The sequence below is a fragment of the Protopterus annectens genome, chromosome 8.part0, assembly GCF_019279795.1.
Source record: "Protopterus annectens isolate FY-2018-M chromosome 8.part0, PAN1.0, whole genome shotgun sequence".
Lineage (NCBI taxonomy): Eukaryota > Metazoa > Chordata > Ceratodontiformes > Protopteridae > Protopterus > Protopterus annectens.
Window position 1 is genome coordinate 138,851,781 of NC_056741.1, and position 14,173 is coordinate 138,865,953.

The following is a 14,173-nucleotide window of genomic DNA, read 5'->3' on the forward strand; positions in this document are numbered from 1 at the left end:
TTTTTCACTTATTTGCATGATGATTGTGCTGACAGCTTGAATTCTACATGGTTAGTAGCTGTGAATGCAGGGCAACTGCATGGTAGACCAAGTTTTGAGAACACAAGGCAGGGTATTACATTGCCAAGATATGTTGTACATATTACATAAACATTACATTACAGTAGCCTGTCCCATATCTTTTCATATTTCAGAAGCCTGCATTACATAGATATTTTTTCTACACTTAGGGGTGGGAGACCAAAGGTGCAGTTATGTTTTGGAAAATAACCTGAACATTTTAAAATTTACACTTAATTTCATCTACAACAAGTACTTAGGGCATAATCTGTGTGGTGTCAACTGCTGGGTCATTTATTTACAGATATCATGACTTTTACTTGCTCTTCTTTCCATGCTCCTGTACAAGGAAATTTTCCATGTTCAGTTCCAGCATGTACATGGAGTCTACATGGCTTCAGTGCACTTTGATGGATTAACCATTCATGTAGATTTGCTTCATTAGCATAAATTTCAACAACTTATGCTGAAATTTGCATTCTACAAAAGCACCCATTTTTGCACACGGGTGCATGTGATTTCATGCCCCTACACAAAGTTTACTGAATCTAAAACTGGCTGTGCAATATTCACATCGCACCGCAAACATGGAAAAAATCATTGTGCTAGCTTTATTGAATCTTGCTGAATAACTATACTATAAAAAATATATAAAAATAGTCTTCACTAAATTCTGAAATACCATGGATACATTCTGTCATATTATTAAAACTATATTAAAACTTGCCTCAGAACTTGAATGCAAAACCACAGATGTGACCACCGCTTTGTAAAGAGATATATGACCTATGTAAAGTCCTTGTCAATAGTTAGCATATAAATTTACCATATCTTAAGGAATCTGTGGGAAATGGTAATAAATAAATTACAGAAAAGTTATAAATATAGTATGTGGGAGGACTCTCTACCTAAATGCCATCGCTTGTAATGTGTAATGCTGACACATTGTAAAAAAAAATATTGAAAATGCCATAAAAGAGTGAATAGCAAACATCACTCTTCTTCTTCTTAAAACTTGCTTTTTGCAGGAATGGAAACCCTCCTGCACTCTTTGATGTATAGGGGCAAGTCTTCTACCCCAAGATTTATATACACCAACTCCAAGATCACCATACCTTGTAGAAACGGGAATATTCTGTGAAATGGCCACCTTGGACTTAGCATAAGTCCATTTTATGAGCCAGTCTCCATATTTTGGGACTCTCTGAAGAGGATCACAGCATTTCAAATGGTTCACATTGTGGAAGTCTGTGAGTGACAAATTAAATATTTTGTGCTATATGTCTAGGGAATGAATTCCATAACTATTGATTCCACACACTCTAACATGATAGCACCCATTTCTTTATTTTACTACAGTGTGTTGATTACTTGAATAAACTGTGTTGATAAATCTCCTTCCTATAAAATACAATAATTGAAATCTGCCAGTGATTACTAAAGCAGGCATTACAAATGGGAGTAAACGTGGTAGCTGATACATTGCTCTCATCACTTGTGCCACACAACAAATGTTTTACATCCATTACAACAATTTTATTATTAGTCTCAGCTGAACCAGTTGTGATTATCATCACATTAAATATTTGGGTATCACAGACTGAGCCAAGCTTGAGCTGTTATAAAGAAATATAACAAGTGAAGTTCATCCATCTCTGGAAAGGATTCTACTAACATTAATTTCATGGAATCTCCTCAGAACTTACTTTTGCATGTTTTACTTCTTTCACTGGCAATGGAAGAGGCATCCTGTATTCTTCATACTTTACTCCAACTTCACGATAGAGTTGGAGTTACTTTCTTCTTCGGATATTTATATTTACCATGCTGTATGTCCTTCTTCTGTAATACGTTAAACTGAAAAATAAATAGAAAATAAAATCAGTATCCTTTTATTTGATAAACAATTCTTAAGCATTTTATTTATTTATTATGTGTTTTCTGGGAAAGTTCAGCTAGGACAAGCCCGGGGAGGAATGCTCCAGACACTGTGTCTGTGCTCCAACAGAAAAGTCTTCAAGGCAAAATGCAGCAACTCTCAAAGCAAAAAACTACCTCAGAACATTGATGTCTGTGCTGTGACCGGATCTCCTGGAAAAGGAGTGTGAGAGCGCCCAGGCGTATCCACTCTCCCAGCTGCCCATCTGAAACCACACCCCAAATGCCGGGGAGACCAAGAAAGGAGGGGTATAACATTATATTCAGCACACCCACCCACACATCAGGACTTACAGGCTACCAAGCAAGGAGAGGGGATCCTCACATGGCCTTCACACAAAGGCAGATCTGCGAAACACCAAATTGTAGCATGTTACAGGCCACCTCACAAAACACCCTCGGCCACTGCTCGAACCCTAAAAACTCAAGCCCAAAACACCCACATACAAAAATTCCTCAACTACCCTCACTCAAAAATGCATAGAAAACAACTAGTCACCACCCCCACAAAACTCCCCTAGCCCAAAAATCCCTTTACAATCACTCAACAGATGCCACCAACAAGTTCCACACCATAACTACACCCATCATCCACAAGATCAGATCATCACCAATAAACCGGTCACCATCCCACCTCACACACACCCTCAAGACCACAGTAAAGATCTAAACTAAAGCAATGTCTGGTCCTCATCACCCCCACCTGTGGTTAAAAGACCTTACCCAAAACTTCTCACTTAAAAACCTTACACTTCTAAAGACTAGTGTGGTCTCATTAAGGCCTAGCCGACCGCAGGGACTTCATGAGACGGGGAATCGAACTCAAAACAAAAAGCAGCTTCTACAGGAGCCTGCAGGCCAAATGCAATCCCAAGCCACCAGCAATAGCAAAAATCCTACAAAAAAAACAATCGGGTGCAACGTCAAGATAAAGCAAAACTCTTGCAAAAAACAGACACCCCCACACAGATGCAAAAAATCGCCAAAAGGTAAGACACCAAAGAAAAAACTAAGAGTAAAAAAAAAGGCTCTCATAAAATCAAATAAAATCAAGCTCTCATAAAAAAAATAACTAAACACAGAGGAAGAAAAAATCCTTAGAACCTTCTTTAGAACAAAATGAATATGTTTACTGACTAAACAGACACTATAAGAGACTCCCAGAAAAAGTCAGTGCAAACTCAACCTCCCCCAAAGGATAGTGATCTTACTGATCTGACCGACATTGCCCAAAGTGCATTCAGCCCAACCAGTGCTGCCTTCTCCCCCGAAACACTGGGCATCCAGAACCAGGCGCCCGCAAAACCCGGCAAGTGCTCCAGCCAAACTCAACCCTGGCATCCAAAAGCACAGCTAGGATGTGTCCTTAATCTGATGGTGTCCTCTCTGTAACAGAACCGAATTCTAAGACTGCACAGCCACAGGAATCTCACTTAGGCTGTGCGTCCACTACAGCTGTGGGCGCCGCCCTGGTGCCACAACTGTCACTTATCCTCAAAGCCTCCCTGCCTCCTCCGACCCTAGCTCATAAATAAAGATTAGCAAGCTTTGCAGATAAAGGATCGGAGGAGGTGGACTGGATAATAGACAGACTGGGAGTTTTTAGACTTGTGGACTTTTGCGGATTTTGTGTCAAAAAGCTATTGATTTGTCAAAGGCAGTTCATGCACTTTTAAACATGATGGCTAAGGGAAACAGTCACCAAAGGGCAGTCCTGAGGATTACCTCGATGCACAGCCTACCTCGATCTGGCTAATCACCTTCGGGGTTCACCCAAACTTTCAGTGGGAAAAAATCACACCAGCATCCCGCAAAGAGCTGGGGCAACAGAACAGGCTGCCAAAGCCTGGGGTCGAGTTGTTCCCACAGGCTCAGTCCGTCAGCCACTGTTCACTGGTGGTGTCCACAGGGAGTCCCAAGGGCCCACAGTCCTTTGGCATCTACTTTTTTGGCATCTACTTTTGACCAAGCCAGGAGGTTACAGCTGAGGTTTCTTGCTGATGACTGCAAGTGAAGGCAGAAGGGTCACACAGAAATGACACATCCTGCAGATATCCTTTCCTAAAAGTTAAGATAAGGCATAACTGGTGCCAGAGCCCTAAAAAATAAATAATGCATAAAATTTATAGTCATAAAAAGGAAAGGTTACCCCTAGCTACCAAACAATTAATAGGACATCCACACCTGATCAGGGACAGGGGACCTGGGGACCCAGGTTGATAGTAGTCTGTCATTCGACACCCATGTAGCTAAACCTTATCATGTAGAAGGGATCATTGCCCACCTATCATGAAGGATTCTCATCATAATCAAGGTCAGGTCTAGTCTCCTTTACTCATCACTCATCAGACCAATGATATTGACAACAATGCCCCATGCAGCAGCGTATTAGAGCAGCAGCAGCAGAGAGGCCACAAAAAACCCTAACCAAAAATAAAAATCTGAAAAAAATCTCCCTATGCTGTCCCCACGAAGCTGAGATTCAGTTGCTTACCGCTTGCTCAGAGGTGTGCTCCTTGACCCTTATACTAGGCATACAAACCCAGATAGAATGCCCCATATGCTTCACATGCGTCTAGATCCAAATCTAGATCCATCAGAGCCACAAGGAGACTTAAACCCTCGACGGCTACTAATGGGGCGTGGCTGGAGGGATGAATTCATCACCAAAAGACTCCCTGCTGTGTGGAAAAAAATCGTGGGTACATGTGAGGCAGAGTGGCATTCCAAGAAGAAAATCAAGACCAATGGATGGATGGATGGAGATCGTCCCATATACCCCATTTCAGTGTCACTGCTCAATTGCTCGACAGAGAAAAATAAATAATGGGTATAGTTCCCCAAAAGGAAAGGTGGCAAGCACAAGCGATGGGCTAGGCTTGTAAATGCCCTCGGGCAGATAGCCTAGTATGAACCTATGAACCTATGAACCTATGTCTTTGGAATGTGGGAGGAAACTGGAGCACCAGGAGGAAACCCAAGTGAATGCAGGGAGACTCTACACGGAAAGCACCCCAACCCAGAATCAAACCGGAGAACCTCTTGCTGTGACGTGACAGTACTAACCGCTTCACTACTGCAGACAGATAAAGTCTATGACACAAGTATGCATAATGCATGGCATAGTATAAGAAAAATATACAAAAATATACAGCTGAGTTGCTGAATCCATTTATTTTCATTATTCCATAAACCAATATTTATCATTTGGAACTGATCCGTAATGGCAACAGTACTATTCAAGTATAGCCAATGCTCGGACAAGTAAAAAAAAATGTTTATTCAATAATACATTAACAATACGTTAAGCGCTTTCATCCACTGGACAGTGGACTTCATCACACTTCTGATGACATCCACTGTCCAGTGGATGAAAGCACTTAACGTATTGTTAATGTATTATTGAATAAACATTTTTTTCACTCGTCCGAGCTTTGGCTATACTTGAAAAGTGCTGTTGCCATTACGGATCAGTTCCAGCTGATTTTTGAGTGTTTTATGTTGTTGCATCTGGTACTTTTGGTTTACAATATTTATCATTTACAGTGGTGACCTTCTTCAACATGGACATTTGCCTTGTCTTTCATTAAAAAAAAAAAAACTAATGAAGTCTCTATCCTTTTCAGTTAATTTGCATTGTATATATTTTTCTTACACTATGGCCTGCATCATGCCGTACCTATCTCAGTATTTACCTGTGTTACTCTTTATTTTTCTTTATCTCATCTGATGCTTGATCTCAGTTAGATTTTCAGTCTCTAATTCTGTCACATTTGACCTCTTTCTTCTTTTCATCTATCTTGGTTTCCATCTCTAGGCCATTGTGATAATGCTAATGCCCATTTATTGCAGTAAGGAAGCTATTACTTTATTTTCCAAATGGAATAATTTCACTTGAAATGCTTTATCAGACAGTATAATTTTAAATGTATATTATTGCCTGCTCAGTAACTTGATAGCTTCATAGCAGTGGTCTGTTCTCAGAAAAAAATAATGATTTAATATGCCAAAATGTTATTGTCTTCACCTTTATCTAACTTCAATCTTCTTTTTATCTCTGTTCCATTGAACAATTCATCCTTTTTATATCCCATTACTATTTTTAGCCTCATTCTCTGTATCTGCACCGGTTTACTATCACATGTTCGACAGTACAATGTTTGAGTGTACAGATGTCCAAACAAAATGTTCGGAAATCAGAACACCAAACACTGTAAATGCCGAACTGAGCATTTCAGTGAAGTCGAATGTCGAACATGTCAACTACACTAAAATGCTCAAATCTTCTCAACATTCAACAGTTTTTGCAGGGCGGCAAGACCCGCTGCACCGCCCATGTGGGGGGCTGTGCCCCCCACACCCCCTACTTATATATATATATATATATATATATATATACAAACTCCAAGATCGCACTACACTGTGGAAAGGGTACATTTCTCGATCCCCACTATAGTGTGATCTGCACTACATTGTCAAAACTTGTTATAGTGAATGTTCGCTATTGTAAGGTTTGACAATGCTGTAATCACACTTCTGGTTCTGCTACCTGAGTTCCCGCACATTGGTTGATCGCACATAGTGCGATCAACAATGTGATAGTAAACCATCTGCACCACTGCTTTCTATCATGGTATGCATAAATTTTTATAGCAATGGCTGCTATAAATTAATACCCCAGAATACTGTCTAAGTAGTGTAAAATAGCAGAAAATGCCTATTTCATGGAACTGATCTGTCAGATAAAAATAAAGTGCATCCAGACTAATGAATGCCAGGTAAAAAGGAATCACATTCTACTTCCCCTCTACACTTATCTTCCTCCTTACCCATTGTCCTCCTATACTGTAACTGCCCCATTAGATCACTCTGTGTATTCCTTTTCCATCAGCCTTCCCAGAAGTCCATTTTATGGGCCCACAACCCTCTCTGTGAAAGAAGTACTTTCATAGATCTAGGGAGTAGTCAAGCTCTGCAGTATGCTGCATGTGGCCCCCTTCCCTTTCTGTCCTTTCTATTCAGAATGACCCCTCCACATCCTTATCCCTGACATGTTTTTGTCCACCAGTATCATGTTTCCTCTGTATATTTTCAAATGAGAAGATCTTTAGCTCCTCTAGCCTATAGTTATACTCCTTTGCCTCTACCTCCTGGATCTTTCTGGCAGCTCTTCCCTCATTTCCTCCCAACAGCACTCTGTCCTGCTCCTTATATGACCTCCAGAACTGCATGCTGTGCTCAGGATGTGGTCTGACTAGGCTGCTGCAGAGTGGAAACACAAACCATTTGCTTATAGACTCAGTCCCCTATGTGTACACCCTAGCATTCTGTGGTTGAAAGTAACTGTGATAAACTGAGGGGCTGTCAGCCTAGCTAAATAGAATTTTGTAAATAATTCTATGCCATTGTAAATATTAATATGATCCACAGGCTTGTTTTACAAATATGAGAGAACCATATGTTATGATTAAACTATGTTATGTGCTGAGCTTCAAAAATGTAACCATAGTGCACCCTGCTGGAAGGGAGCAGAGGTGTGTATAAGCAATATGCCAATGCAAATGTATGGTTTCATAGTAACAGTTGGAACATACAGAGTTAACTTGCAAACTCTGAGAAAATAAGTAAAGAATTTTATGACTGTGTGTGATCTCAAGCTAAGAGACAGGGTGTCTGGGCTAGGAGTTTTTTTCTATTGTCTTAAGACAGAGATAATTACTAGGTTTCACATGTAAAGTGTCTTTTATTGCCCTGTGACTTCCTGTCAGCTGCAGATCACAAATACATGTTACATTTTAAGTCTCTGTTCACCTGGGAACTAAATCAGAAGTGACAAGAATGATGTAATCTGAGATGAGTCAGCAGTAATGTGCATTATCAATTTAAGGACTATCTTAGAGAGAAAGAAGTGCATTTTGTATTTGTCTTCAGACCTGTTAACAACTCACCAGCACTGTGCCTTGCTCTGTAAGTAAAGTTATTTAGAACATAGTTTCTCTTAGGGATAGATAGGAATATAGCCAGATCAGTGTAGATGTTTTCTATATTATGTGAGTCTGTCCTACAATGTTGTTTAAAAGTATTTTCCTGTGATTTCTGAACTCTTTATAGTCACTGTGTTGAATTAATGAGTATTGCCTTGTGTTTTTATTATTTATTATTAAATATTTTTAAACCTCGCAACTGTGGCTGTTTTGTGTAGAGATAATTTAAGCTCTTAGAGTGTTTGCATGTATTTGGTGATACTGTACAAGCCACTCCAATAGCCTTAGCCTGGGTCACACTTACTATTTAGATAACAGCAACATTGCACAGTATAATTGGATACCCTTTGGTAAGGGCCTTTACAGTAGCTGATAAGTAGTGGTTGGTGGTAGTCGGAACTACCTTATATTCTGGGCAGAAGGGACCATAGCTAGTGAACCTGTGCCAGTCCTCCCCAGGAGTGTCTGTGAGCCTGTATATAACTGAAATCTCAAAGTGTGTGTGTGTGTGTGTGTGTGTGTGTGTGTGTGTGTGTGTGTGTCAGCTACTTGGGCAGGGACATGAAGCACTGGTTGGACAGAGAGGGTGCTGGAGGTTTTGGCTTGACCACTCGGCTGAGATCTGAACCATACAGCTGTGCCAGTGGCAAGTCTTATTGGGGATCTGGACAAAGAGGGAGAAACCAGCCCCAGAGTAAATGTGATCTTTGTATGCTCTTAAGGGAAATTGTACTTTACTATGCATGTACTTGTTATCCTTCCAATGTGCATGTCCCTTACTGGTGTTAGTGGTGAGGATTGAGGCTCCTTGATTACTGGGCCAGTGCACGGGCATCACAGTAGCAATGGGATATCATAATAGTAAATGATTCTGTGTAACGAAGGTAAAAAAGAAGAGATAAATTAAATGCTGCTCAAGATAATAACCTCATATTATATTATTTTTATTTTTGCTACACCCACTATCCTAACACTCTGTTCAGAGGGTCTAGTCCAGGTGAAAACCCTTTTCAAGCTCTTTTGCAATCAAGCTCTTCTAAGATAATTCCATTTTTTCGTCCATGTTTTGACATTGTTAACTGCTTTTTAAACTAAATGTTGCAGCATATTTTTGCAAAACTGCTAAGAGCTCAAATTACTGAAAATTCATTTCACTGAATCACATTTCACTGAATGTAAGTACTGTTGGGGAAATAAAACCTATATGTCCTTTTCCCCACTGTGGTTCAATCCTGGAGTTAGTACTTATAGTTGGGGGTGGGGAGGCAACCCCACCACATTGGGGTGTGTGGGGGGCATAGCCCCCCCCACCTACTTTTGGTTTTATATTGTTAGCGTTCAGTGAAATGAGATTCATAAATCTAAAAGCTAAGTAGGTAAGGGGCTATGCCCTCACACCCCCAATGTGGGGGGCTGTGCCCCCCACACACCCCTAACTATATATACTAACTCCAGGATCACACTACAGTGGGTAAAAGGGCGTATACGTTTTATTTGCCCAACAGTACTTACATTCAGTGAAATGTGATTCGGTGAAATGAGTTTTCAGTGATTTGAGCTTTCAGCGATTTTCTGAGGGTGAATTAAAATTCAGTTAAATGAGTTTTCAGTAAATCAAAGTAGACTTGTGTGTGTGTGTGTGTGTGTGTGTGTGTGTGTGTGTGTGTGTGTGTGTGTGTATTATCATATTCTTGTCCTTGTATCTGTAAATATATTTTGTTTAGTTCTTATGTGATCCTATTCAACCAGGCTGTGCCTGCAAATGGTCCATTGAGATCAGTACACTACCCTGGTAAACAAATATATAGAAAGAAAAAAGGTCCACTCTTCTCATCTCATATCACTTGCTAATGGTGTTATTGTCTAAGGGCTGCATCTTACACATTCACACACTGAACCTTACCTGTCACCTTTCTGCCCAGTTGTGTAGTCTTTTCAAATTCTTCAGTATACTTTTCTCCTCATCATTACCTGCTGCGTCTATCTTTGTGAAATAAACAAAAAACTTAATTCTGATGCTGCTTCCCTCAGATATGCCTCTTCCAAACCATTAAAGAGTACTGGCCCCTGGACAGACCCTTATAGCTTTCCACTAATCACTTTTGTAATTCCGGACGATCCTTTTGGTAGTAGCTGATCTGTTGGCACTGTGTTACTCTGATAGTAATGTCTTTTGGCTTTTCTCGGTTAGGGCTGGCCACAGTGGAACTCTGGTCTGCTAATGATTGGCAGTGAATTTTTACAGTGCCGAGTTGCCAGCCCGATGCCCAACCTTCAAAGAAAGCACACCCATTCACGCACGCACCTACCTGCATGTCTTTAGACGTCACTCGACTGTGGGGAGGACATGCAGACTCCACACAGAAGGCACTCCAGCCGAGAATCGAACGGGAGAACCTCTTGCTGTGAGGTGACAATGCTAACCGCTGCACCACCACGGCCTTCTATGTATTAAGAAGTGGCCTGTCTTGCCTATTTAAGTTATAAATGCAGAGACTAGTAAATTATCTGATAAACTTAAAGGTTGTCATACATGTTGCTTACAGTCAATCTCTATAATGATGATGGGAACATGCAGATTAGTTCATGAATACAGTAATTTTCTTTTGAAAACTTGACTGGTTTAGTATATATCCTGACATGCAATGGCATTTGAAAAAAATATTTTTTACTGCAAAAGTTCTAGTTGGCTTGCTGAATCCATAAATAATAAGATTCACAATGTAACCTGCTTGCTAAATCCTGCCTTTATTTGTTATTTTGTAGTGAAAATGAAAGTAGACTTGTCCTTAGAAGAAAAAGAAGAAATCTTCCCTTGTGATTTACTAATAGCATTATACTGCTGTTATATTTAGTCACATAACGTTTTCTAGCTGTCATTGTGTTAATACTTTTTTTTTTTTTTTTTTGGCCAAGCTTTTCACATGCATGCATACATACCATATACCTTGATATTTTGACGTGTAGTATTTGCCAACATTTATTGTATTTAGAAATGCAGTGTTTGTACATTGGTAAATAAACATTGTAATTTAGGAAAGATTTTGTTTGTTAATTTGTTAACTAGATAGACCCATCAGGGATGAGCACTGTCTGGTTAACTGACTTGTTCAATGCCATACAGTGGTCAAATGGAGTCTGAGAGAAGCCAGCCTTGGACTACAAGGTGAAGCATATCAGCAGAGCATAGTCATAGTCATACTCCTTTGCAATAAACTGCAAGATCTGCACCAAAATCATTTTTCCAAAATTTACACTACCTTTTTTGTTTTATTCACAGCAAGGCTATATCCATGGGCTACACTGAATGTTTCTGGTTGGACAACATTCTTTGGAAACAGCAGCTACTTCTTCTCAAATCAAAAATTAAACTGGGCAGAGAGCAGGAACAGTTGCTTGCTTATGCTGTCAGATTTGGTGGTCATCAACAATGAAGCAGAACAGGTGAGATTAAACATATTCAGATTTGCAAATCAAGAGCTCTAATTTTATAAAATATTGACAAATGTGATAAACTTGGATTTTTTTAATGTAAAAATAATGCACAATTCATTCCAGTGCCAAAATATGAGAAATAAGTAAATAACTAACATAAATAGTATTGTTGCATACAAAACAGCATTTAGTCAAGTATGAACATATTTTTATGGGGGGGGGGGCATGGTTGTCCAGACGTTGCATGCACTCCTTCCTGCTTAATGTAAGCAACTTTACAGTTGCTGCACCTTGGAGTAAGGTACATTTCCTCTTGTAGTAACCTTTACTAACAAAATTGCACATTGACCACTTGTGTGCATTTGTATAATGTGTTGTCATACAATTGCCGACCTCAGAAGCATAATATAGGGAATCAGACTTATTTTATCACATATTGATGTAATTAGTAGAAGAGTGCACAAAAATGCAAGGGCAGCCACTTTAGAAAAACAGCAACAGCTTTAACAGACTTAATTTTGTTACAATCCTAAAATACACCTTTTCATTTTGATACAGTAAGTACTGAATGATTTTTCAGCTTTGCTTGCTACATGCACACATGCACGCACACACGTGCACACACACACACACACACACACACACACACACACACACACACACACACACACACACACACACACAAGTCACTGCTGAATTCAATCTTATTCCTCAGCCCACCAGTACTGGGGGCCCACATACACAATATGGGGTATATCCTAAATCTGTCCCTTGTCAGGAAGGGTCCCACAAATATCTCATATAAGCAGCACTATATCCAAGTTACCAGGGAGTGGAGCATCTTGGTAAGTTCATCATACTGTGGCTAAATGATGGACTGTAATGTGTGTGTGTGTGGGGGGGTGTGTGTGTGTGGGGGGGTCTGTGTCTGAATGAATGGTTATGAAGGCCCTACCCCCTTGAATGTTTACTATGTGCACTTCATATTTTATAGGTTCATAGGCAAGTACTAAGCTAGCTGCCCTTGTGGGATATTGTAAGCCTACTTAATTCCCCTTTAAAATGTTTGATTTAAATCCTGCACCTAGTAAATCTGAGGTAAACACCTTAATGTGTTAAACTAAATAAGGAACTCTAGACCTTGACCAAATCACCCAAAACCAGATACAAGGTAAAATAGTCACACGCAAAAGATAAAACAAAGTCTTCTTTAATTATGTTAAAAATCTCATGAACAATTCTTGTATTGTGCAGAGATAATAGTAGATGACATTGCATACTTAGACCTAGGAGATTTAGCCAATCTTCTAGAAGACAAATTTAGCTCAAACTTCACTCCCCTGTCCCCTCCAATATTCTCAGCTGACATACCCACATTAACACACCTCCTGAAATTTGCCAAGAACAAGTTCTTGAGGTGCTAAGGCCAAGAACCATCTATGGGACCAGATAAAATGTCAGACTGCTTACTGGTCAGCCTAAAACATGAATTGTCTGATTCCCTTACAGAAGCTATTCATTATCACCCTCAAAACTAACTTCATGCCAGATGAATGAAGGACAGTAGCAGTCATTCCCTTTCACAAAGGTGGAGCTTCAACTGACCCATGTAATTACAGACCCATAAGCCTTAGCAGTCTCATTTGTAAGGCTATAGAAGGGAACATTCTTGTATTTCTCAACTTCACAGCCATTTTCCTCCCTATTTACATTGTCCTCTGTAAAACAACAAAAATAAAGCATTTACAATTTTTATAATCCCCCTTACTTCTGTAACAGAAGCCTACCTTCTCATGCTGTGATGGTTTCACTTACAAAATGATTCTCTCACGTTTGAATAAAGCTTGCTGGAGTCACCCAATTACTGACATCATCGAAGCCAGGCAGTGCAGATACTTTTTTTTTTTTTTTTATTTTTTTTAACCAGTTCCCTCCCCCAAAGTGACATCACGACCGTCATATGATTCTAACTAAAATAATGAGACCCACCCATTCTGTGATGTCATGACTCCCTTGTCCTTCCCCCAGCCTGAGTGCTCAAATACAAGTGCAGGATTTAGGGTACTTCTTTTTAGCATTGTGTTTCCAGTACACTGTATTTCCCTATTGGAACCTTGTGTGAGTCTCTTTCTGCATCAGCTTCCCTCGTGGATTTATATTGGTTAGCATGACATTTTTTGTAGAAATACATTGTACACTGTTTTCTGTTCAATATGGGTAGGTGTTGTGCCGTCTTGTAATCTGTTCAGTGAGAAGGTGTAATGAAAAAACTTGGTGTCCGTTGTCTGATGCATTAGTCCCACTTCAATCTGCAAATTGGCTCTGTTTTACTCCTTTACTGCCCTGTACTTCTTTTTTTTACGTAATTTCCTTTCCTGTGGCATTCCTTTGCCAGCTGTTCCACGTGGCCTTGGTTGCCAATAGCAACCATTTTTCTTTATGGCCCTGTGATGTCTGAAGTTTTGTGTGTGCATTACGAACTTCCAAGCCATTATTTTACACTCGCTTAGCTGTTTATTTTTTTTTTCTTATTTTATACTCGCTAAACAGCTTAGCGAGTGTAAAGTAATGGTTTGTTAGATCATAATTGGATGCTCACACTGACAAACACTCGATTATGTTGTTGTGCTTCTCCCATCGGTTGTCATTTGCCACCTACGAATTTTTTCATCTAAAATATGTCTCTCTGCAGACAAGGGTAGTGGGTTTGATTCTTGTGTTGTTTGGGCAGTGATTGCAAGTGCGTGGGGAGAGAA

At 39.8% G+C, this 14,173-nt stretch overlaps 1 protein-coding gene across 1 annotated transcript in view; it reads left to right on the top strand.

The window, feature by feature from the left end:
* LOC122808162 (CD209 antigen-like protein B) overlaps window positions 1-14,173 on the top strand; it is a 324,810-nt gene that overhangs the window by 286,918 nt on the left and 23,719 nt on the right. The window contains exon 3 of the mRNA XM_044079135.1: window positions 11,263-11,426. Within this exon, the coding sequence (XP_043935070.1) occupies window positions 11,263-11,426 (164 nt within the window). The remainder of the gene's footprint in view (window positions 1-11,262; window positions 11,427-14,173) is intronic.